The sequence below is a fragment of the Symphalangus syndactylus genome, chromosome 6, assembly GCF_028878055.3.
Source record: "Symphalangus syndactylus isolate Jambi chromosome 6, NHGRI_mSymSyn1-v2.1_pri, whole genome shotgun sequence".
NCBI classification, from domain to species: Eukaryota; Metazoa; Chordata; class Mammalia; order Primates; family Hylobatidae; genus Symphalangus; species Symphalangus syndactylus.
Window position 1 is genome coordinate 20,100,316 of NC_072428.2, and position 21,936 is coordinate 20,122,251.

General features: G+C 44.4%; 1 protein-coding gene across 6 annotated transcripts in view; it reads right to left on the reverse strand.

The window, feature by feature from the left end:
- Positions 1-282: 282 nt before the first annotated feature.
- LDLRAD3 (low density lipoprotein receptor class A domain containing 3) overlaps positions 283-21,936 on the reverse strand; it is a 294,823-nt gene continuing 273,169 nt past the window's right edge. For all 6 annotated transcript variants that reach the window (XM_055281906.2, XM_063640997.1, XM_055281912.2 and 3 more), the window contains 2 exons: positions 5,025-5,370; positions 283-3,277 (listed from right to left, as the gene is read on the reverse strand). In XM_055281906.2, the coding sequence (XP_055137881.1) occupies positions 3,040-3,277; positions 5,025-5,370 (584 nt within the window). In that variant the 3' untranslated portion in view covers positions 283-3,039. The remainder of the gene's footprint in view (positions 3,278-5,024; positions 5,371-21,936) is intronic.

Below are 21,936 nucleotides of genomic sequence, written 5' to 3' on the forward strand. Positions count from 1 at the left end.
TGAACGATGCTGTAGCAAAGGCAGAAACACCCATCTTCCAATATGATTCCCCAGGGCCCATTACATTAACTGTTGTCCACAACTTTGCCTCTGTATTCTAATCATATCAGCTCTGGAATCCTGAAGCATCTATCACATTTTGAGGTCCCACCAATATACTCTTCCTCTTTCTCATTTCATTATGGCATAAATTCATTGCAAAAGCTATGACAGAAGTTACTGTCCACTGTTTATATTGCTATAAGGGAAATGAGTGGGTCAAGAACCATTTGCACAAACAGAAAGAATGAAACTGCAGATTTATTAGAAAGTATAAAAATTAAAAAACAAAACCAAGCCTAACCAAAAAACAAAAAGCAACGACACACAACCTTTCCAGTTTACGTTAACTTTGAGCATCACACACTACTAACCACTTAGTTGCATTTTTTAAAAATGTCAATTTCAAGGTAGAGGGAGCTGAGTCAGGTAACAGGCCAGCCATCTCAGTGTAACTAATTTAACGCTAAAATAAAATACTGATCTCATTTGAGCAAAAAAGAGACGAGACTATTTTCTGGTTGGCGTAGATTTAGGCAATGTATAAAAAAGCTTCCTGGTTGGAATGAGTTAAAAAATATTGCTGGCCACTAATTTGCCATGTTGAGTTGGAAAACACCCCCCCCCCCACCCAAAAAAAAAAAAAAAAAACAAACCTGCCGCTTTGGTGTCCTATTTATATATTTTTTAAAACATTCATTAAAAAAATCAAATCTATAATAAAAAGTCCCTGTTTATTTTAAAAAACATTAGTAGGCATCCCTTATCCACTAAAACCATTTGTTTTTTCCTAAGATGCCTGGAAGCAGAAAAGCGAGTGAGATTAACTCACTGCGCAGTTAATTAAAATTAGAATTCTTTCCTCTAAACAACTTCCAGAGCACCAGAAAGAAGGGGCCCCATCGAAGGGAGAAATAAAGCCCTTCTGACTCACAGGAGATGAAATGTTCAGCCAGAGTTCTAACACATTCTGGCTGTCATCAAAAGTTCTTTATTGGATTACTCAGAAAATAACTCAAGTGCTATTTTAAAAATGAAAGATACAGGCAGCTAGGTTCCTTTCCCTTTTTCTTTCTTTCTTTTTTTTTTTTTTTTTAAACAAAACAAAATACCAGTGGCTAGCTTTCCTGTAACATCCTTTGGATTTGCTTAAAAAAAGAAAGAAAAGTCTACAGAACAGGATCACCGAATGCCACTTCAGCCCCACTTCCTGCAGGCTCTGTTTTAATTAGCATCAAACAGGTCACTGAACATTTCTTCAGCTGCGGAAAGAAGTTCTGAATGGGTGACAGCTGCCCGGAGTGGCTCTACCTGGTTCCATTTTACCCCTCATCAGTCAGTGTGGTTTCTTGCCAAATAACACCTAACGTTTTACCCCTTATTCCTGCAGGGAGGCGGGCCCTGTGGCTGGCTGGACACAGAGAAAGAGAAAGAGAAAAACTAGCACAAACATAGAGACTATACACGGAGGGAGAGAGGACTCCCTCTTTCTGCTTCCTTCAAGAACTCGATAAATAATAACCTCAAAGTGCAACAATGCACAAATGTCTGGCACACAGGTTAGTCTGGAGTGACTTGTTATCACGGGGCTCAGCGGGGCAAGGGTGTGATCTCCTTTTGCTTCTTTCTTTGGACCTTGTTAAAGGAAAAACAAAAAAAAGACAGCTTTCCTATACACATATAAATAGTCCCTTAACTAGAAGGGAAAAAACAAACACACTGTTTCAAATGCATTTCTAAAAGATTTAAAATAAATCCAAATGGAAAATCTTGACTCCAAATTGTCTCTTGCCCATGTGTCTCAGAGAAGAAACTACTGGGATGTTGGGAGAGGCCTGACCCTGACCCCAACTCTAACTAGAGGTGCTGGTATTGGGACCTTGGGAAGAGGAGTGTGCACAGTGCAGGGAGCCAGGAGAGCTTGCTGGAGGTATTGAACACGGCTCTCACCTGTGATAGAAACCAGTGTCCTCAAGTCCAAATGCACAGGTAAAAAGGACTCTGCAAGTGTTAAGGGAACTTTGGAGGCCAATGTTGAGGCTGCATGAATGAGCAAGACAGGCTGGGTGTGGGCCACAGGGACATAGAGCCAGGTCAGACTTTGGGCCAACTCAAGTTAGGTCCTCATTCCTTGGCTACGGGCAGGTCAGCTGGGAGGGTGACAGTCCAGAAACCAGGTAAGTGGCTATAGAGCCAGGGCAGGTGTAGGCTCTTGGCAGCCTGCATTTTAGGAGCTGAGAACTTGGATAAACTCATGGGAGGAGCTCCCTGCCTATTCTGGGATGAGGCTGATGATACACGCTGCTGGAGAAAGCTCTCAGAATGAACATTCTTGGGCAAATTTCTAAAGCCAGAATTTATACAGGGTAGATGGTTTCAGAGTCCTTCACAAAACCAAAATAACGTTGCGACTGTTGAAGGGTGTTACTCACGTCCAAAGTTTTCTTTGGCCACTGACTCTGCTGAACTGAGGGCAACATACAGGATTGTGCAAGGCAGGTTTTGATGCTCAACTGTATTTTTTTTTGGGGGGGGGGGTGACCATCCAATGATGGCCTCCTGGTTAGATCATTTAACCCAAATCCCCAAATGCTATAAGGTAAAACTACCCAGCAGAGAGAATTGGGTCCAGTGTCTCCTGCACTTCTGAGCATCCGATATAGCATAGAAACATTGCTCTCTCCCAGCCTACTTCAATACTGTTTTATATGCTGTCTCTCCAACAGAAACAGAATAATGTGAAAAGTGAGGGTGTGATCTCGGGTCCCAAGGGAAGAGTGACCTCACAGAAAAGATGCACAACAGATCATGTCAACTGAGAGGCCAGAAAAACATCTCTGAAATCTGGGGGAGGAGGGGAATGCAGAGATAGCTAATATTCCAAACTGTAACTTGAGACACCCTTATAGGTGCTTAAAAGAGCTTCCCATGAGCACAAATTGTCAGAATGGCAACAAGTCAGAGCAGATTAACCCATATGGACTTTGGAATAACTGGGACTTATACTTCTTCAGTGCCCTGGCCGGGCTCAGAGTCCCTGGGCTCAGCAGTGCCCTCCTGGGGGCCAGGCTGCCCCGGGCTGTGGCTGGTGTCTTCCACACTCAGGAGGCTGCTGGCTGCCTGGGAGCTGGCACTGTTGGCACTCCCGGACCGGGAGCGGTAGGGGGGCAGGTCGGCTTGGTTCAGAGATTCCGTGTCAGAAGAGTAGGGCGGTGGAGGAAGGTCATACCACGCAGGCCTGCGACGGGGACAGCGGGGGACAGCGGGGGGCAATGGAGACAGGAAGAGAAGAGAACACATTAGAGCCAACATAAGCCAACTTCAGCCCATTTCTGAGACGGTGTTTCCAGTGCGAAATGAGATTTTCCCTCCAAGTACAAAGACAATTAATTCAAGGACCAGGAACCACAGCGGAACAGACAAGGCCAGTGTGTTCTGGCTGGTTCATGTTGACCGGATGGTGCCAAAACCACATCCTCTGGGTAGAATCAGAATGAGGTCACCCACCAAGTCCCCCGGCGCAACCTGGGTGGTTTGGCATTGCCACTCTGCTCCATCAGCCAAAAGCCCTGTGGCCAAGAGGCTGGGCTGGTATCTTGACTGGGCCTCTGATGGGAACATGGAATTGGCTTTTCTATTGAAAGCCAACTCTTCCTGGCTATGAACTGGGGTAAGTGAGAGGACATCCTCTCAACACCTCGGTGTGTATCTGCAGAAGGGGCTTAAAAGGAATGAATGTAACAGAAAAGACATTTTATTTTCTAGCTCTCATTTACTGAAGGCTTCTCATGAGCCAGGCACTTTGCCATGCCCCTTACATTCCTTACCTTATTTAATGTTCACAAGAATGCTGTGAGGTGGGCATTACTTTCATGCCTGTTGCTCTGGTGAGGAAACTGAGGCACAGGGACATTCAATGTCTGGCCCAGGATCAGAAATAACTGGTAAACAGCAATGCTGGGATTTGAACCCACACATTCTGTTTCCAGATTCAGCAATTTTAACCTTACCCTATGCTGGATGGTCCAAATGAAGAGGTTATGAGTGGGAACTTTATTAGGTGAGGAAGGTCCTGAATTCTTACACTTATTTGCAAAGAGATCCTTAAGTGCTATCCTCTCCCCTGACCTCTGAAACTTTATTCACCTTTTATGAGGAAGGAAAATGAAGATTAAATAATATAAGAGCTGCCATGGAAGAGGGTCCAAGGAAGAGCCCAGTCACCATCAGAACGCGGCCTGCAAAATGTCTAATGCCATACACGGCAGAGCTTGAGGAAGAGGGATCCTGATCAGGAAACGGGCCCACTACTTGCTTCAACTACAGAACTCTACTTCCTGGCTTTATACATACTGGGGGTTCTTGTGCAATTCCATTTGCAATGTGGTACTGCTTAAAAAAGCTTGAAAGTGCTGCTTTCCACCTCCTTTATTTTATAGATGAAGCCAAGCAAAGTTAAGGAACTCACTGATTCTCTCATTCATTCACTTCTTCATTCATCCATTCATTTGACAGATATTAACCAAACCTCTCACAGGTACTGGGCACTGCTGTGCAGTAGCAGGTGAGGCTCAGAGCTAGTCTGTGGCCAGAACGTGGACCAGCATGACATTCCCAGGAGGAGCAGGCCTCTGAGTTAGCCAGGATCCTAACTGTATGTTCCTCAGACAAGTCATTTAACATCCCAGAGCCTCAGTTTCCTCATCTGTAGAATTTGGAAATTTCCTGATTTGTGCAACTATCACCATAATCCAGTTTTGGAACATTCCTATCAGTTTCCTCCCTCATCAAGGCGCTAAGAGGATTAAATGAGGTGATACATGTAGAGAATTTTGCAAGGACTTGGCAAATGTCAGATGCTGCCACTGCCTATAGCAGCTGAAGCCAGGCTCTTGGCAAGACCTAGGAACCTCAGTGTGTGCACCTATTCCCCTCCCCGCAATGGATGACCTCTCCCGCCTCAATCTCTTCCATCCAGCACACACCTCTGGTCCAGCAAGGCCTCGGAGTAGGAGGGCGGGGAGCCTACTTCCGACGCATTCTGCTCCGCCTGGCTGGCCACATACTGGATGCCATTATTGACGTTGTAGGTGACGTTGCAGTGGTGGGGGTGGTCCAGGACCACCAGGCGGGACAGCAGCACAGGGTGCTGCAGCCGGTGCACGGGCAGCGTCATGAGGTTGTTCCGCTTCCGCTGGTGGTGCAAGACCAGTGCCAGCAGGGCCACCACCAGCACGAAGATGACGGAGCTGCCGATGATGGCATAGGTGATGCTGGGGTAATACACAAGCTGGTTCTCTGAAGTCACAAACACCTGCCCGCTGCCGGGTTCTGAGAAACCCGAGAGAGGAGAGAAAAGAGAGGAGGTTACCAGTTTGGCTAATCTTTGTGTTTCAACATCAGCCCCAGAACTTGTATGTGAATGTTCACAGTAGCCCTATTCACAATAGCCAAGAAATGGAAACTGCCCAAATGTCCACCAACCGATGAATGGATAAACAAAATGTGGTACATCCACCCAGTGGAATATTATTAAGCCATAAAAAGTTAATAAATACTGATACATGCTACTGCATGGATGGACCTCAAAAACATGATGCAGTAAAATAAGCCAGACACGAAAGATCACATATTGTATGATTCTGTTTATTAGTATATTTCCAGGAAAGGCAATTTTACAGAGGCAGAAAGTAGATTAGTGGTTGCCTGGAGTGAAAGAGAATGGGGATTAACAGTCAATGGGCATGAAGAATCTCGTTGGGGTGATGGGAATGTCCCGAAACTGGCTTATGGTGATGGTTGCACAAATTGGTAAATTTCCCCCCCCACAAAATCACTGAACTGTACACTTAAAATGGGCAAATTTTAAGTACTGCAAATAATATCTCAATTAAGTTGTTTTAAAAAGTATCATATGCTATCCAGGGAACAGGAGTGAGAGTTCTTGTGGCAGAAATCCATTCTTCAGTAGAAATTTATAACACACCTCAGGAACACAGGTAGTACCTCTGGGGTCCTCATACCTGCAGATCATTTATTTCAAGCCAGGCTTCACATGGAGCTTTTGGGATGGAGAGCCAGCACAGCCCAGGCTAACAGCAGGAACTCCTGGGCTCAAATCCCAGCCCCTCAAAACTTGCTTGCTGTGTGCCCTTTGGAAGTGCTACCCTCTCTGGGCTGCAAAATGGAGATGTAACAGTGCCCAGTTCTTGGGGCTTCTGTGAGCCTGAAATGAGTCAATACTCATCAGGACCCTGAACATAGCTACACGCTGTGCTCTGTAAGTGCGTGTGTTCGGTACATACAAGTACATGATTGATTATTTATTTATTTATTTATTTATTTATTTATTTATTTGAGACAGGGTCTCACTCTGTCACCCAGGCTGGAGTGCAGTGGCACAATCTCGGTGCACTCAACCTCCACCTCCTGGGTTCAAGCAATTCTCTCACCTCAGCCTCCCAAGTAGCTGGGACTACACGTGCGTGCCACCGTGCTCAGCTACTTTTTGTGTTTTAGAGATGGGGTTTCAACCATGTTGGCCAGGCTGGTCTCGAACTCCTGACCTCAAGTGATCCAACAGCCTCAGCCTCCCAAAGTGCTGGGATTACAGGCGTGAGCCCACTGTGCCTGGCCAAGTACATGCTTTATATCACATCTCCCTGCTAAAAACTCCATGGAGTAGGTGGTGTGATTCTCCTTTTTTTTTAGATAAGAAAATGAAGCTCAGAGAAGTCAGTTCCCCTGACCAAGGCCACACAGTTTGGAGGTAAGGAGCTGTGCATGAGTTGAGTCCAGGGGTCTGACTTCAGAACCTGGCTTCAGCGTTCTGCTCTACATCACCCAAATAAGACCTGCCAGGCAATCTGCAGGCACTTCCTCGGGAGTTCCAGGGTGAAGGTCTGGTACACATCCCACCCCTGCAGGTTGCTATCATAATAGCCTTCTCTCCACACATGCTAAGGAGCCATACTTCAAGCACTCAGGTAATGAGCTTCCCAGTCAGCAGGACACACCTGGCCACCACTGTAAGGTCCAGGCAGGTGGAGGAAACCAGGGGTCCGAGCTGGGGACCCCTCATCTTTACAGAGAACTGCCACTACCTACTGCCATGGTCTAGCTGGAAGAACAATCTAAATGCAGCTCAAGTGAGTAAACTTGGTGGCCACGACCCTGTCCTTGTTCCGCCTGTGAGGCAGTGAGGAGGTTTCAGTGGGTCCACAGGGGTCAAAATGTAGCCAAGAAATAGCAGCAACGGCAGCGACTACAGGTGACTCACGTCCTCTGTCCTGGCATCGGCTAAGGGCTTTACTCCATCCCTCATCACTAGCTGAGTGTCTGTTTTGTTCACTGCTGTATCCCCAGAGAGTAGGATGGTGCCTGGCACATAATAGGCACTCAATAAATACCCACGACTCAATGGGAAAAAAATCTGTTTATTCACATGCCCTAGTAAAATGAGTGCTGTTGTTATTGCTATTTTTCAGATAAACAAATTGACTCAGAGAGGTGAATTATTTTGACTAACATCACCTAAGAAGTAGGCAGAGGAACAGGACTAGAATCTAGATGTTTCTCCTTCAAAAAACCACAAACTGTGAAACACATTGACTTCTTTTCTGATATAAACATTTTCTGATTCCCCAAATGATCCCAATCTGAGATAAATGATGACCTTCCCCTTCAAGGTCTGGCTCTGTGTGTTAATTTGTCTCTCCAGCCATACCCAAACATAGACTAAAAGCTACAAAGATTCTCCAAGTCCCTGGTGGTCACTCTTTCAATGATTTGTTGCACAGGAAGAAGCAAATAGGGGCCCAGCAGAAAAACAGAATCATGTTGCACTACAGGTAAGGGAGGGAGGCAATTTTGGATTTTTTCTGGAGACAATTAGCTGTCATTCAAGGATTCTATTGGAGTTTTGGAGTTTTGTCTGTTCTCAGACAATTAGAAGCTGGGTGGAGGCTTGTGTATGTGTATGTTTCAGAATTCTGGCTTAAACTAAAATAACTTCTTTATTTTATTATCTAGCAGGGAGAGCTGCAGAGTTAGGAGCCTTGGGGGAACCCTGGAGCCACTGCTTCTAGCTGTTTGAGCTCAAGTGAGTCATTTAACTCTTAGAAGCCTCACCCTCCTCATCTGTGAAATGGTGGTGGTCCTGGGTAAACAACAGTATCCGTGTCTCCCTGGACTATCCAGATGGTAGAGTATAGTATATACACAAGTGCTGAGCACAGTGCCTGGCAAGGGTTTGCCTCAGTAATGCTTTTTTGTAACAACCACCACCACAACAAAATAATAATAATTATTATATAATTATACAATTATATAATAATGATAAAATAGACATAACATAAAATTTACCACTGTAACCATTTTAAAGTGCACAGTTCAGTGGCGCTTAACATTCATACACATTATTAACGTTCATACATGTTATTGTGCATCCATCACCACTATCCAGCTCCAGAATTTTTCATCATCCCTCATTAATGAACACTAGATTTTAGTGTTGCTGTTCTTACCATTATCCTCACCAACTTCTCGCAACTGGGGGTAGAAAGCTGGGGAAGCCACCTCTGGTGGATGGGGTTGGGTTGGGGAGAGGATATGAACAGACTGAGTTCCATTTCAGTGAGATGTATTTTTTTTATTTTTTATTCCTTTTTAATTTTTAATATGTATTTTTTCAGACAAGGTCTCACTCTGTTGCCCAAGCTGGAGTGCAGTGGCGCGATCTTGGCTCAACAGCTTCAACCTCCTGGGCTCGAGCCACCTTCCCGTCTCAGTGGCTGGGACTACAAGGGTGCACCACACAACCTAGCTAATGTTCGCATATTTTGTAAAGACGGAGTCTCCCTATGTTGCCCAGGCTGGTCTTGAACTCCTGGGCTCAAGTAATCTATGCATCTCTGCCTTCCAAAGTGTTGAGATTACAGGTGTGAGTCACCACTCCTGGCCAGTGAAATGTGTTTCTTAAAGGAGGAAAGTGGGTAAACTGTCACACAGAAAACAAATGGTCCAGAGATTTTAAAACGCGACTTCTGTGTAAACACATGAGGTTTTAAGAATACAAGTGGGAGCCCTTTAAAATGCATGGGATATAAAATGCCTGTGGAACTTAATGGTCTCACTTATGTCTCCGAAAGCAGGCTCTCTTCAGACCTCTCTTCACTTTGGCAGGCGAGACGCAGCGATCACATTTGCCTGAGAAATTATGATGTTGCATAACTCAGTGGTGCCTGCTCTCGTTTTTGCTGTGTGTAAAATGTCATCTTGTGTTAATTCATTAACTAGGCCCACTTTTCTTAAGAGCTTAATGAGCCTGCTGGCCAAATTACTAATATCAGAGTTGCCTAGGACCTAAGTTCCAAGTGCATAATCCATGGATAATGAAGTTTCCATTTATTCTGGCTGTCCCTCAAGCTAATGCCCTTGTGCTCCACTGTCAAGCATCTTGAATTCTTGTCCTGTACGTGTCGCTTCTACTGTACTAATTCCAGGCAATCTGGTCACTACCTAGAAACTGCTGTTCTATCAAGACTGCCAGTAGCTCCACGGCTGCCTGTGGAGAAGCAGGCTGTGTTTTGTACAACTCCAGGGGTGCTCTTCACCTCAAAGTCATTACATATTTGTTTAGTTATCATGACAGCCTTCTAGCAGATGGCAGGCAAGTGTCGAGGAGGAGTACCTTTAACTAATTCACTCAGAGGTGCTGTCTGGACCAGCGAAGGCACTCAAGCAGCTGACACTTGTGACTTGGTGTTCCTTCACTTCCAAAAAAATCCCCTCCTCCAGATGCAAATTAAATTTCCTACCAGATACCATTTTTCGCCTATCAGATTGGCAAAAGCAAAGTTTCAGCTCATATTCTGCTGGCCAGGTCTCAGGCAAACAGGTATATTCATGCCTGGTATATATGCAGGCATGGCTAGTGGGAGGGTAAGTCAGTACCAACCCAGGATGGTGGAGGAGCTAATAATATATATTAATATAAAAATGTGCATATTTTTTGAGATTGGCCAGGCATGGTGACTCATATCTGTAAACCCAGCTCTTTGGGAGGTGAAAGTAGGGAGGATGGCTTGAGCCTAGGAGTTCGAGACCAGCCTGGGCAACATAGGGAGACCCTGTCTCTACAAAAAATAAAAATTTAATAATTTAATAAATTAGCTGGGCGCAGTGGCATGCGCCTGTAGTCCCAGCTACTCAGGAGGCTAAGAAGGAAGATCACTTGAACCCAGGAGTTTGAGGCTTCAGTGAGCTATGATCGTGCCACTATGCTCCAGCCTGAGTGACAGAGCAAGACCCTGTCTCTAAAAAACACAAACAAAATAAGCATTCATGAAAGCATGGTTCATAACAGCAAGATATATCAGAAACAATTCAAATGTTTATCAATTGCAGCCTGGCTAAATAAATTATGGTGTATCCATACAATCTTGTACCTATTTTTTTTTTTTTTTTTTTGAGACGGAGTCTCGCTCTGTCGCCCAGGCTGGAGTGCAGTGGCGCGATCTTGGCTCACTGCAAGCTCCGCCTCCCGGGTTCACGCCATTCTGCCTCAGCCTCCGAGTAGCTGGGACTACAGGCGCCCGCCACCACGCTTGGCTAATTTTTTGTATTTGTAGTAGAGACGGGGTTTCACCGTGGTCTCGATCTCCTGACCTGGTGATCCGCCCGCCTCGGCCTCCCAAAGTGCTGGGATTACAAGCGTGAGCCACCGCGCCCGGCCTTGTACCTATTCTTAAAATTAGGGAACCTCTACATATACTGATATGGAACAATCAGAAGGATATATCAATAAGGGGAAAAAAGCAAAGTTCAGTAAAGAATGTATAGATTATATCTGGAAAGACACAATATAACTAGTAACACTGGGAGTTTCCAGGAAGGGGAATAGATGCTTGTGGAGAGGGAGATTTACTTTTTATTGTTTACTCCTTCCTACTTTGTAGCATTTGTTCTGTATTATCTATTAAAAAAATAAGCACTCTGACTTCTTCCTTTAGACTTGCCCAGGCTGATGGTGCATCTCAGTTTCTTTATTTTTATTTTTAGACATAGGGTCTTGCTATGCTGCCCAGGCTGGTCTTGAACTCCTAGGCTCAAGCGATCCTGCCACTGAAGCCTCTGAGTAGCTGGGACTGCAGCATGTGCCACTGCACCTGGCTCAGTTTCTTTATTGTTTCCTGTCCTCTCCCTGTAGGTGCTTCTTGGGGTTCAGGCCTCACTGTCTCATGCTCACTTGGAGACCCCTTACTGACTCATGACTCCCTGAGGACAGCTTCCAATGCCTCCAGCCTGACTTTTTTTTTTTTTTTTTTTTTGAGACGGAGTCTCACTCTGTCTCCCAGGCTGGAGTGCAGTGGCACAATCTTGGCTACTGCACAATCTTGGCTCACTGCAACCTCCACCTCCTGGGTTCAAGTGATTCTCCTGTCTCAGCCTCATGAGTAACTGGGATTATAAGTGCATGATATCCACCATGCCTGGCTAATTTTATATATTTAGTAGAGATGGGGTTTCTCTATGATGGCCAGGCCAGTCTAGAACTCCTGACCTCAAGTGATCGACCCACCTCAGCATCCCAAAGTGCTGGAATACAGGTGTGAGCCACCGTGCCTGGCCCAGCCGGACCTCCTAAGTCCAGAACTCCTGTTCTGGAATATTCATTGCCCTTCAAACTGACTCTTCCTCATCCCTTTGAAAAACTCCTACCTTGCAATTTTTTTTAAAAGTATTTTTTTCAGTTTGTTTTTCCTCCAGATTATATATTTTAAAAGTTAGATTTATTGAGGTATACCTTAGGCATAATACAATTTGCCCTTTAAAAACGTGCCGTTAGATGAATTCTGACAAAATTAAACAGTCACATGTCCTCTTCCACAATCAAGATATAGACCCTTTCCATCCCCCACAAAAGGTATTTTGTGCTTCTTGTGGTCAATCTCCTCCCCTCATTCCAAGCCTCTGGAAACCAGGGGTCTCTTTTCTGTCCAAATAGATTCACTTTTTTCCAGAAAGCCATATAAGTGGAATCCTACAGTATGCAGTATCCTACAGTATGTAAAAACAAATTTTTACATAGTCCTTTGCATCGATTCTTTCTTAATGGTTTGTGTTTTTTATATTCTATTCCATCTGGCTTCTTTCACTCAGCACACTGCTTTTGAGATTCATCCACGTTTCTTTAAGTGTTAATATTTCATTCCTTTTTGTCCCTGAGTAGTATTCAGTTGCATGGATGTATCACAATTTGTTTGATTCCCCAAATGAGGGAGGGTACTGGGCTGTTTCCAGTTTCAGGAATGCTGGTCTTTGTGCTAACATATGTTTTCATATTTCTTGGGCATACATAGGGCTGAGAGATTTCTGGGTCATATGGGAAGCATACGTTTAACTTGAGAAGAAATTGTCCCACTGTTCTCCAAAGTTGATATACCATTTCCCATCCCCACCAGCAGCAATGTATGAAACTCTCAGTCATCCTGTGTCCTCACCAGCACTTAGTAATACCAGTCTTTTTAATTTTAGCCATCTTAATAGGTATTTAGTGGTATCTTATTGATACCACTTAAAACCTCTTATTGAGGTTTTAATTAGCATTTCCTAATGACTAATGATGTAAGCATCTGTTCATGTACTGATTTGCCACAGCTTATCTTCTTTAATGAAGTGTTTATTCAAATCTTTTGCCCATTTTTAAATTGGTTTGACATTATTATTGGATAGTAAGAGCATTTTATATGTTCTGTGACATAGTATTTTATCACAAATGTGTTTTGCAAATATTTTCTCCTAGTCTATGGCTTATCTTTTCATTTTCTTTACAGTGTCTTAAAAAGAGCTTTTTGGTGTTTTCTTTTTTAAGACTAGTCAATGAAGAGAATGTTTCAAAATAAATTTTTATATAGTCCTTTGCATCAATTCCTTCTTATTGGTTTGTGTTTTTTTATATTCGATTCAAGGAATCTTCCCCTAAATCATTGCTTAGAAGAAGTCTTATAGCTTTAGCTTCTACATTTATGTCCATGATCCACAGCAAGTTAATTTTTGTTTATGGTGCAAGGTAAAGGTCAAGGTTCTTTTTATCTCCCCATTTAGCTTTCCAATTTTTCTAACACCATTTGTTGAAAAGCCTATCCTCTCTTATTGAATTACCTTGGCACCTTTGTTGAAAATCAATTGACCATACAAGTCTGAGTCTATTCTTAGACTATCTATTTTGTATGATTGAGCTATACAACTATCTTTATGCCAATAAGGGTGTTGTTAACTACAGCTTTATAGTTAAGTCTCGAAATGAGGTAGTGTGTCTTGCATGCCTTTTTCCCCCTTCCAAAATGAACTTTATTTCTGATTATAAAAATCCACGTTCATTATTTAAAAAGAAGTAATATAGAAATGTTCAAGGCAGACAAAACGTCCCCTCCTCTCCCCCAAACCTATTAGGATTCTACTAGACATGGTTTACAGTTTGGTATAGACCAGGAGCTGGCAAACTTTTTCTGTCAAGGGCCAGATAGTAAATATTTGATGCTTTGTGAGCTACACAAGTAGATAAAAGCTGTCATGGACAATATGTCAATGAATGAATGTGGTTGTGTCCCAAACAAACTTTATTTACAAAAACAGGTGGCAGGTCAGATTTGGCCCACTGGCCATAGTTTGCTGTCTGCCCACAGCATAGATCCTTGAAAACTGCTCCCTATGCTTGTGCACACACATGTACTTTTCTTCATGCTATATGGATACTTCAGCATGTGGGCATCTTTCCTTGTCACCCACACCTTTGTGAAAGAACAGCCACATAGTATCCCACTATAGAGATACACTACAGTTTATTTAACCAAACCTCTATTGAAGTACCTTTAGGTTGCTCCCCATTTTTGCTATTACAAACAATACTACAATACCATTCAGGCAGACAGTGAGGGTCATGAGGGGAGGGGCCAGTGATCTTTGGTCACTGATGCAATTATTTCTTTGGACGAATTCCTGGATGCTGGATGTTTCCCTGGCCATCTGGTCTGCCAGGTTTGAACACTTGGGGCTGTCTTGAAAAGGAAACTGCTTCTGCAGTTTCCTTTTACCTGGACGAAGAGTCTGACCCTTCACACTGGATTAAAACGGGCCTTGGGAATGCTGAATGGCAGAGAAGAAAAAATGCTGCTGAGAGGGAGGCAGGGAGAACAGCTGGGATTCACAGGGACACAGAGCCTCCAAGCTGTGACGCGATGGAGGGAAGTCTGGCTGGGGCCACATTTCATTCGTCCACTTGGAGAGCCCAGATCCTGGCTGGGCCCTGTGCTCAGGTGCCGGGAACAGGCCTGACCCCGGTGGCACTCCCAGGGTGGGAGCGGCCCTGGTGGGCCCATTTCACTCCTGCACAACTCCTACCATGGCCTCTGCCACAGCGGCAGCCACATTTTCTCAAGACTGGAAGCCTCAAGGGATTGTCTGGGCCACTGTAAACCAAGGGCATCCCCACATCCACCCCTACTTTCCTATTTAAAAAAAGCATCCCGTGGGGCTGGAGCACCTTTGCAGATCCCTATTCCAAGCACATCACCCATCCCAATTTCGATGCGGATTGAAAGAGTTTAATTTAAAGGGCAGACCAGCAAATGACTGAATCAAAAGAGAGCCATGAAAACCCCGCTGAACCATCACCATGGCAACTCAAGTTGCTAAAATTAACTGAAAAGAGGGTGATGGGAAAACTGGAGCTGCGCAACCTCAGACCGGCCACAGCAGGGGCCATCTTGGCCCCAAGCCAGAGGGAAATGAGAGAGGAGACCCATCTACTAGGATGCTGGGAACCGGTACCATTGAGAGCTGGGAGACAAGAGCCCGAGGATTAAATTCAAAATGAGAGGGAAGGAAAGCAAGGGGAGGGGGAGTGGAAGAGGAACAGGGAGGGAGGGAGGGAGGGAGCGAGGGGGACAGAGAGAGGGGTGGGGGGTGGGGAGAGAGAGAGAGAGAGAGAAAGAGAGAGAGAGAGAGAGAGAGAAGAAAGTTCTAAACTGAAGACCGAATGAAGTAGACATTTCCCTGGGAATTTTCAGTCATTCTTATTCCAAAAGGCTGAAGAGGTTTTCTATCTGCCTAACCACTGCCATCCTTTGGGCAAATGGGAGCAGGGAGTCTCCCTGAAAGCTGCACTGTATCCTTTCAATAAGTGCTTCTGAATAGCCAACTGGTATTAATGGCCCTTAATTTCTAAGCTGTTCACCCCAGAGAGTTTCTTAGAATGGAGGAAAGCCCCCAGCAGTCCCAGAGCTCTTTGAAGCCTGCTAAGAGCTGCTGTACACCCTCAGAATTTGATCTCTGCGTCTGATGAAGAAGGGCCCAGTGATAAGCCAGGGAGTCGGGTGGCTAATGGCCTCTTTGCTAAGACAGGCTCAGGGCAGTTGCAGAACTGGTTAGAGGGTAAGGCATTTAATTGGCCGTTTAAGATAGAAAAGGGCTTTTTTTTTTTTTTTTTTTTTTTTTTGAGACAGGGTCTCACTCTGTTGCCCAGGCTAGAGTGCAATGGCATTTTTTAAATAGGAATTCAGACTGCCACTAAAACTCAGTGAGAGGGTAATTGCGAGCTAAGGCCCAGCTGGCCTTTTTAGAACTCTGCTCAATTGTGTCATCGCTTCAAAAATGTCAACAGAAGAATGCAGTGAAAATGAGGGGTAGGAGTTCTTTGCTACCTCTCCTACTGCAGGCCACAAAAGCAGCAAAGGCCAATGAGAGACAGCACAGGAAAGGGGTGGGACTTGGTAATGAGCTCATGCACCTGCACTGAGATCAATCTAATCATTCTACCCATCCGAAGGGAAACCTCTGAGGCATCTGTCTCCTCTGCATTGAGTGGCTTCGCCAGACCCAGATTCCTATATATGATATCCTGGGCTGCTCCTGCAGACCACATGCTGGAAATGACTATCCATGCCTCCTGGAATTTGCTGAATAAGGAGGGCTCTAAAGAATTATTATTTCTATTGCTTACTGTAGCTATTTGCCTGTAGTGTTTGGTGGAAGCTGCAAAATTAAATGCTTAGCAGACATTCTTTGAACTCAACGGTCAGTTGGCTTCTCGTCCAGTAATAAGGCTTGGCCAGTTACAATACAATAGTTTATTGAGCCTGCCGAGTCAGCGGCCAGAGCGAATACTGCTAACTCAAGCAGGATGCAGGGAGCGGAGATGCTTTGATCAGTTTGTGAGTATGGTGTAATCACACACAAATAGCATTGCAGGGAAAAGCAAACCCTAAAAACTGGAGAGAGAAAAATCTACTTCAGGCAGGCCATTGTTGCAAATAAAACCTCACTTGTGGGAGTTGGGAAAACAAGTATCATCATTAAATAGCAATTACGATCTTAGGCCAGGGACCCCAGGCAGTCACTGGAGCTGCAGGCCTCAGTGTTAAACCTGGTTCCTTCCTTTCCTTTTCCATTCATGTCCAACTCAGGGGCAGGTCCTGCTGATTCTGCTTCCATAATATGGGACAAGTTACCATCATCTGTTGCATGGATTACCATGTGAACCTCTTACTTGGTCTCCCAATTTCTGATCTTGCCCCTCTCCAATCCATTTTCCACACAGCACCTAGAAAGCTTGTTTTAGGAAATAAATAAGACCATGGTATGTTTCCTGCTTTATACTCCCGCCAAGGGTTGCTCGCCGTACTGGAAATCCAAACTCCTAGCAATGGCTTAGACATATGATCTCTACAAGAGGCCCTTGACTCTTCTACAGCTTGCCTGGTAGCATCCTGTGTTCTAGCTCAGGGGTCAGTAAAGTCTGGCCTACTGTCTGCTTTCATAGATAAAGTTTTATTGGTACACAGCCATTCCCATTCATTATGTATCATCTATGGCTGCTTTCATGCTACAATGGCAGAGTTGCATAGTTGAGACAGTGACTCTAGGGCCCATCAAGCCTAAAAGACAAACTGACCCAAGGAGGGCTAATGTTAGTTCCTTGAGGAGACCAATACTGCAGTGAACCATGAGCTTAGAGATGCGCAGCTTTTATCCAGCTTATAGTCTCTTTGGGAAGTTACTCTAATACACCAAATGTGGCAATCAGCATAAGGTAACTATAACTGCTGTTGAAAATAAATGGAGAAATCAAGAAATCAAGGGAGAAATCAAGCACGCCCCTCTCCTGCTATCCCTCCATTAGCTCTTTCGCTTTTTGTTATCTGTAGAAGTAAGCTACTGAAATGTTCCTATAGGAAATGGCAAACTTGGTCTCAATCTTGGCTATGAAATACCTGAACAGTTAAAAATCTATCTGTTCTTGCCACCACCACCTCCCTGGGTGGTTGAGCAATCCTGCCTGCCTGTGCAATCCTGTCTTCTGAGAGGTACTTGGATGTCTCATATTTATGCTTCTTGAAATGAAGGCTTGGTGGAGCATTTTAATGTTCTTTAAGACAAGGTGCTGGAGGCTCTATTCCAACACCAGTGGGCCTCCTGGGCAGCGGGTCACTGAACCCGGTTGTTCCATAATAGATGACTAACTACAGGGTCTCGGGCTGTGGAGGATTCAAAGTTACTCATTCAATTCTATAAAGAGGAAATAATAACCAAGTATCCCCGGGGCCGCTTTAGAATCCCCGTCGAAAGCTCTCAAAACACCTAAGACAGGCTGGAGAGCTCAGGCAAGCATTTTAAACATTAATGGGGCTGTGTTTAATACAAGAAAGTGAAGAAATCAAAGCCTTCTGTTGCCAACAGAGGGCCCAAGCTGGCCTCCTTAGGAAGAGGAATAAAAGGACCTCCACAGTCTGATGTGATACAAAGATGAATCCCATGGAGGGCAGGCAGCAGAGTGAATTCACTCATTCATCATACATTTCCTAGCACCTACTAAGGGCCAGCCAGGGTGCCAGAAGATTCTGAGCCACTGTTATGGGGCACAAGTTACTGGGGAATGGATGGGGAGCTCTGGGAACCTCAGGATTACCATGGCTAAGATTATTTAAAATCTATTTTTTGAATAGGCAAAACATGCATGATTCAAAATTCAAAAAGTAAGAAAGGATTTGCAGACAAAAATAAGTCTGTTTCGTGTATCTCTCTCCTAGCCACAGGCTTCCCCTGCCCAGAGGCAACCCTTGGCACCCATTTATTTTGTTCAGTTTCTTTTTTGTGAAGCCTTCCAGGAATAGTACAGGCATATATTGGCACCTATCTATGGTTTTAACATGCATGGTAACACCTTGATTTTTTTACTTAATTAAGCACATCAATACATACTTTTAACCAATTGCCATTTTGTCTATTTAATAAATACCTATACAGCACTTTCTATATGCTAGGTTCTCCTTTTTTAAAATTTAACTTTTTATTTGGAGGTAAGTTTAAACATACACAAGAGTTGCAAAAACAGTACAGTTTGGCCAGGCATGGTGGTTCACGCCTGTAATCCCAGCACTTTGGGAGGCCGAGGCAGGTGGATCACGAGGTCAGTAGTTCGAGACCAGCCTGACCAACATGGTGAAACCCTGTCTCTACTAAAAATACAAAAATTAGCCAGGCATAGCAGCATGTGCCTGTAATCCCAGCTACTCAGGAGGCTGAGGCAGGAGAATCGCTTGAACCCGGGAGGCGAAGGGTGCAGTGAGCCGAGATCGCACCACTGCACTCCAGCCTGGGTGACAGAACAAGACTCTGTCTCAAAAAAAAGAAAAGAAAAAAAAAAGGACAGTTTCTGCAAATCCTTCATCTAGGTTCCCCTAGTGACGATCCCTTTCCTAACCACAGAACAACTGCTAAAACTGAGTTAACTTTGGAACAACTGAATTAATAGAATTGATTCAAATTTTGCCAGGATGCCACGTGGCACTGATCTCGAATTGGTGACAGTTTCTCAGTCTTTCCTTGTTCTTCATGACTTTAATACTGTGAAGAGGACCGAGAAGTTATTTTGTAGAATGTCCCTCAATTTGGGTTTTTCTGATGTAGTTTCACAATTGTGAGAACATATATTATTGAAAAGAGTATCAGAGCATATTCAGTGTATCCCGTCAGGGGGTACCTGAAATGCATTCACTTATGATATTAACTTTGATCACTTTATCTGCCAGGATTCTTCACTGCAAAGTTACCATTTCTGTCTTTGTAGTCAATAAATATTTTGGGGGAGATTCTTTGAAACTATGCAAATATCCTGTTTCTGCTTAAACTTTCACCCACTAATTTTAGCATTCATCATGGACCTTGCCTGCTGCCTGCAGCAAATATTACTGTGTTGTTCTCATGGTGTTTTGTTTTTTATTATTTCCTTGATTCCTTCTACATTTCAATAACTACAATTTTTCTATAAGGAAGATTTGCTTTCTCCAATTTATTTATTAATTATTTACTTCCTTAAGATGGACTTGTTATTTAAGTTACTCTCTGAGTTATAAAACCCAATACTATCTGAATGGGTTCCCTCCAAAATACAAGTATTGCCAATGTGATGGTATTGAAGGGTGAGGCGTTTAAGGGCAATTAGGCCAGGAAGGCTCCTTCCTCAGGAATGGGATTGGGGCGCTTACAGAAGGGGCATCATGCAATGTTTGGCTAGCTGCCCTTCAGCCACCTGGGGACACAGCGATCGTCATCTCTAGAGGATGCAGCAATAGGATAGTATCTTAGAAGCAGAGAGCAGCCCTCGCCAGATGGCTGAACCTGCTCGCGCCTTGATCTTGAACTTCCCAGGCTCCAGAACTGTGAGAAACAAATTTCTGTTCTTTATAGATGATTCAGTCTCAGGTATTTTGTTACACCAGCACAAAACAAAGGCATTATTATTTATTTCGTTGCTCACGTTGTTTGTTTCCCCTTTGGCCATGGGGAACACTTCCAGGTTGGCTCCCGCATCCTTTCAATGCACCTCCATGTTCTTGTTTTTTTTTTGTTGTTTGGTTTGGGGGCTACTTGTTTACTTTCTGGGAGAAGATGCTTCGGGCTCATCTTGTATTTCCCAGCCCCAGGCCTCGAATCAACTCTAACTCTTCTTAATAGCTGCATAGTGAGTGTGCCATTTGTGGAGAGGTAGAAATGATTTATTTAGAACCAGGATCTATCTATTTCCAAACTTTTCTATTATAATCTTTTACAATAAAAATCCTTGTAGGTGGGCTGTTTCATACATAAGCAGTTGTTAAAGTAAAACCTAAGCATTTACAAAGACCTAGGAGGTCCTCTCTGAGTAGCCCCCGTGTTCTCTCTCCGCCCGCCCTCGCTCCCGATGTTCTATTCCCTTCCCCAGTGTGGTGGACAACCTCTGAGGCGGCTCCTCCAATGCCTGCCTTTTGAGATCCCTTTCCCGTGAGTTGTGGTTGGACTTATTTCTCACTTTTTTTTTTTTGAGACATGATCTCACTGTGGATACAAGCCCTTCAATAGCCCTTCACACTCCAACACCCAGGCTGGAGTGCAGTGGCATGATCATGGCTTACTGCAGCTTCAGCCTTCCAGCCTTAGGTGATCCTCCTGCCTCAGCCTCCTGAGTAGCTGGGACCCCAGGTGCATGCCACCATGCCTGGCTAATTTTAAAAATTATTTTTAGAGACAGGGTCTCCTTATGCTGCCTTTATAGATGATTCGGTCTCAGGTATTTTGTTACACCAGCACAAAAGGCTGATCTTGAACTCCTTCCACCTCCCAAAGTGTTGGGATTATAGGTGGGAACAACCACACCCAGCCATTTCTCATTTCTAATTAATGAAATATGATGGGAATAAGATGTCACTTCCAATACCAGGTTATCAAAGGACTGTGGCTTCCATTCCATCTTAGCTGCTTTCTCTTGATCATTTTCTTGTTTGCTTGCTCTAAGAGCCATGATGTGAGCTGCCCTATGGAGAAGGCCACATGCCCAGGGACAGAGGGAGGGCTCCAGCAAACAGACAACCAGTGAGGGACTGAGGCTCTCATTTCAGCAACCCACAAGGAATGGAAACCCCCTAGTTGAAACTTCAGATGAGACCACAGTTCCAGCAGACAGAAGAAGTGCAATCACATGAGAGATCTTAAGCCAGAGAAACTCGTGTACAAAAAGTAAAATCAGGGTCGGGCGCGGTGGCTCATGCCTGTAATCCCAGCACTTTGGGAGGCCGAGGTGGGTGGATCACGAGGTCAAGAGTCTGAGACCAGCCTGGCCAACATGGTGAAAACCAGCCCCTACTAAAAATACAAAAATTACCCCGGTGTGGTGGCGGGGGTCGCACCACTGTACTCTAGCCTGGGTGACAGAGCAGGACTCCATCTCAAAAAAAAAAAAAAAGTAAAATCAACAAGTCTTGCTAGTTACAGGGCTGTACAGGTAAATCATTCTAGAGGTGCTTCCTTCCTAGGACTGACGCTCTCTTGACCTCGTATAAGAGCCTGATGCTTTCTTGGCCAACATGACCTCCCGCCCATATCTGGCCAGCCTTCAAGATTCAAATGGCCACTAAGCCACTTTCTCCTTGACTTCTCCCCTGAGTTCCCTAACTAGAAATAACCATGCTCTGCCTCAGCCTCCCACTGTGCTTTACCTGACCCATGTCATGGCACATCTTACTGTCTCCCATGCTGTAGAGTTACAGACATAGCTAGTCTTCCGTAAAGCAAACATTAAACTTGTCAAGGGCTGGATTCTCCTCTCAGTCATGTTTAAAACCCATCCCTCTCACTGCTAAGCACTTAGCTCAGCCTTGCACATATATATTAGGTATTCTAAAATATCTGCAAAGCTAATATGTAATAATAAGCCTTAAATGATGGGTTCAGGACCAACAGGCAGCCCCAGCACCGACCGCACACAGTATTAACTCTTAGAAGCATTATTATCACCACTCAATATTTCAAGAATGAATGTTTGCTTCTCTAACAAGGATATAATTTTCTGGACTCTTCATG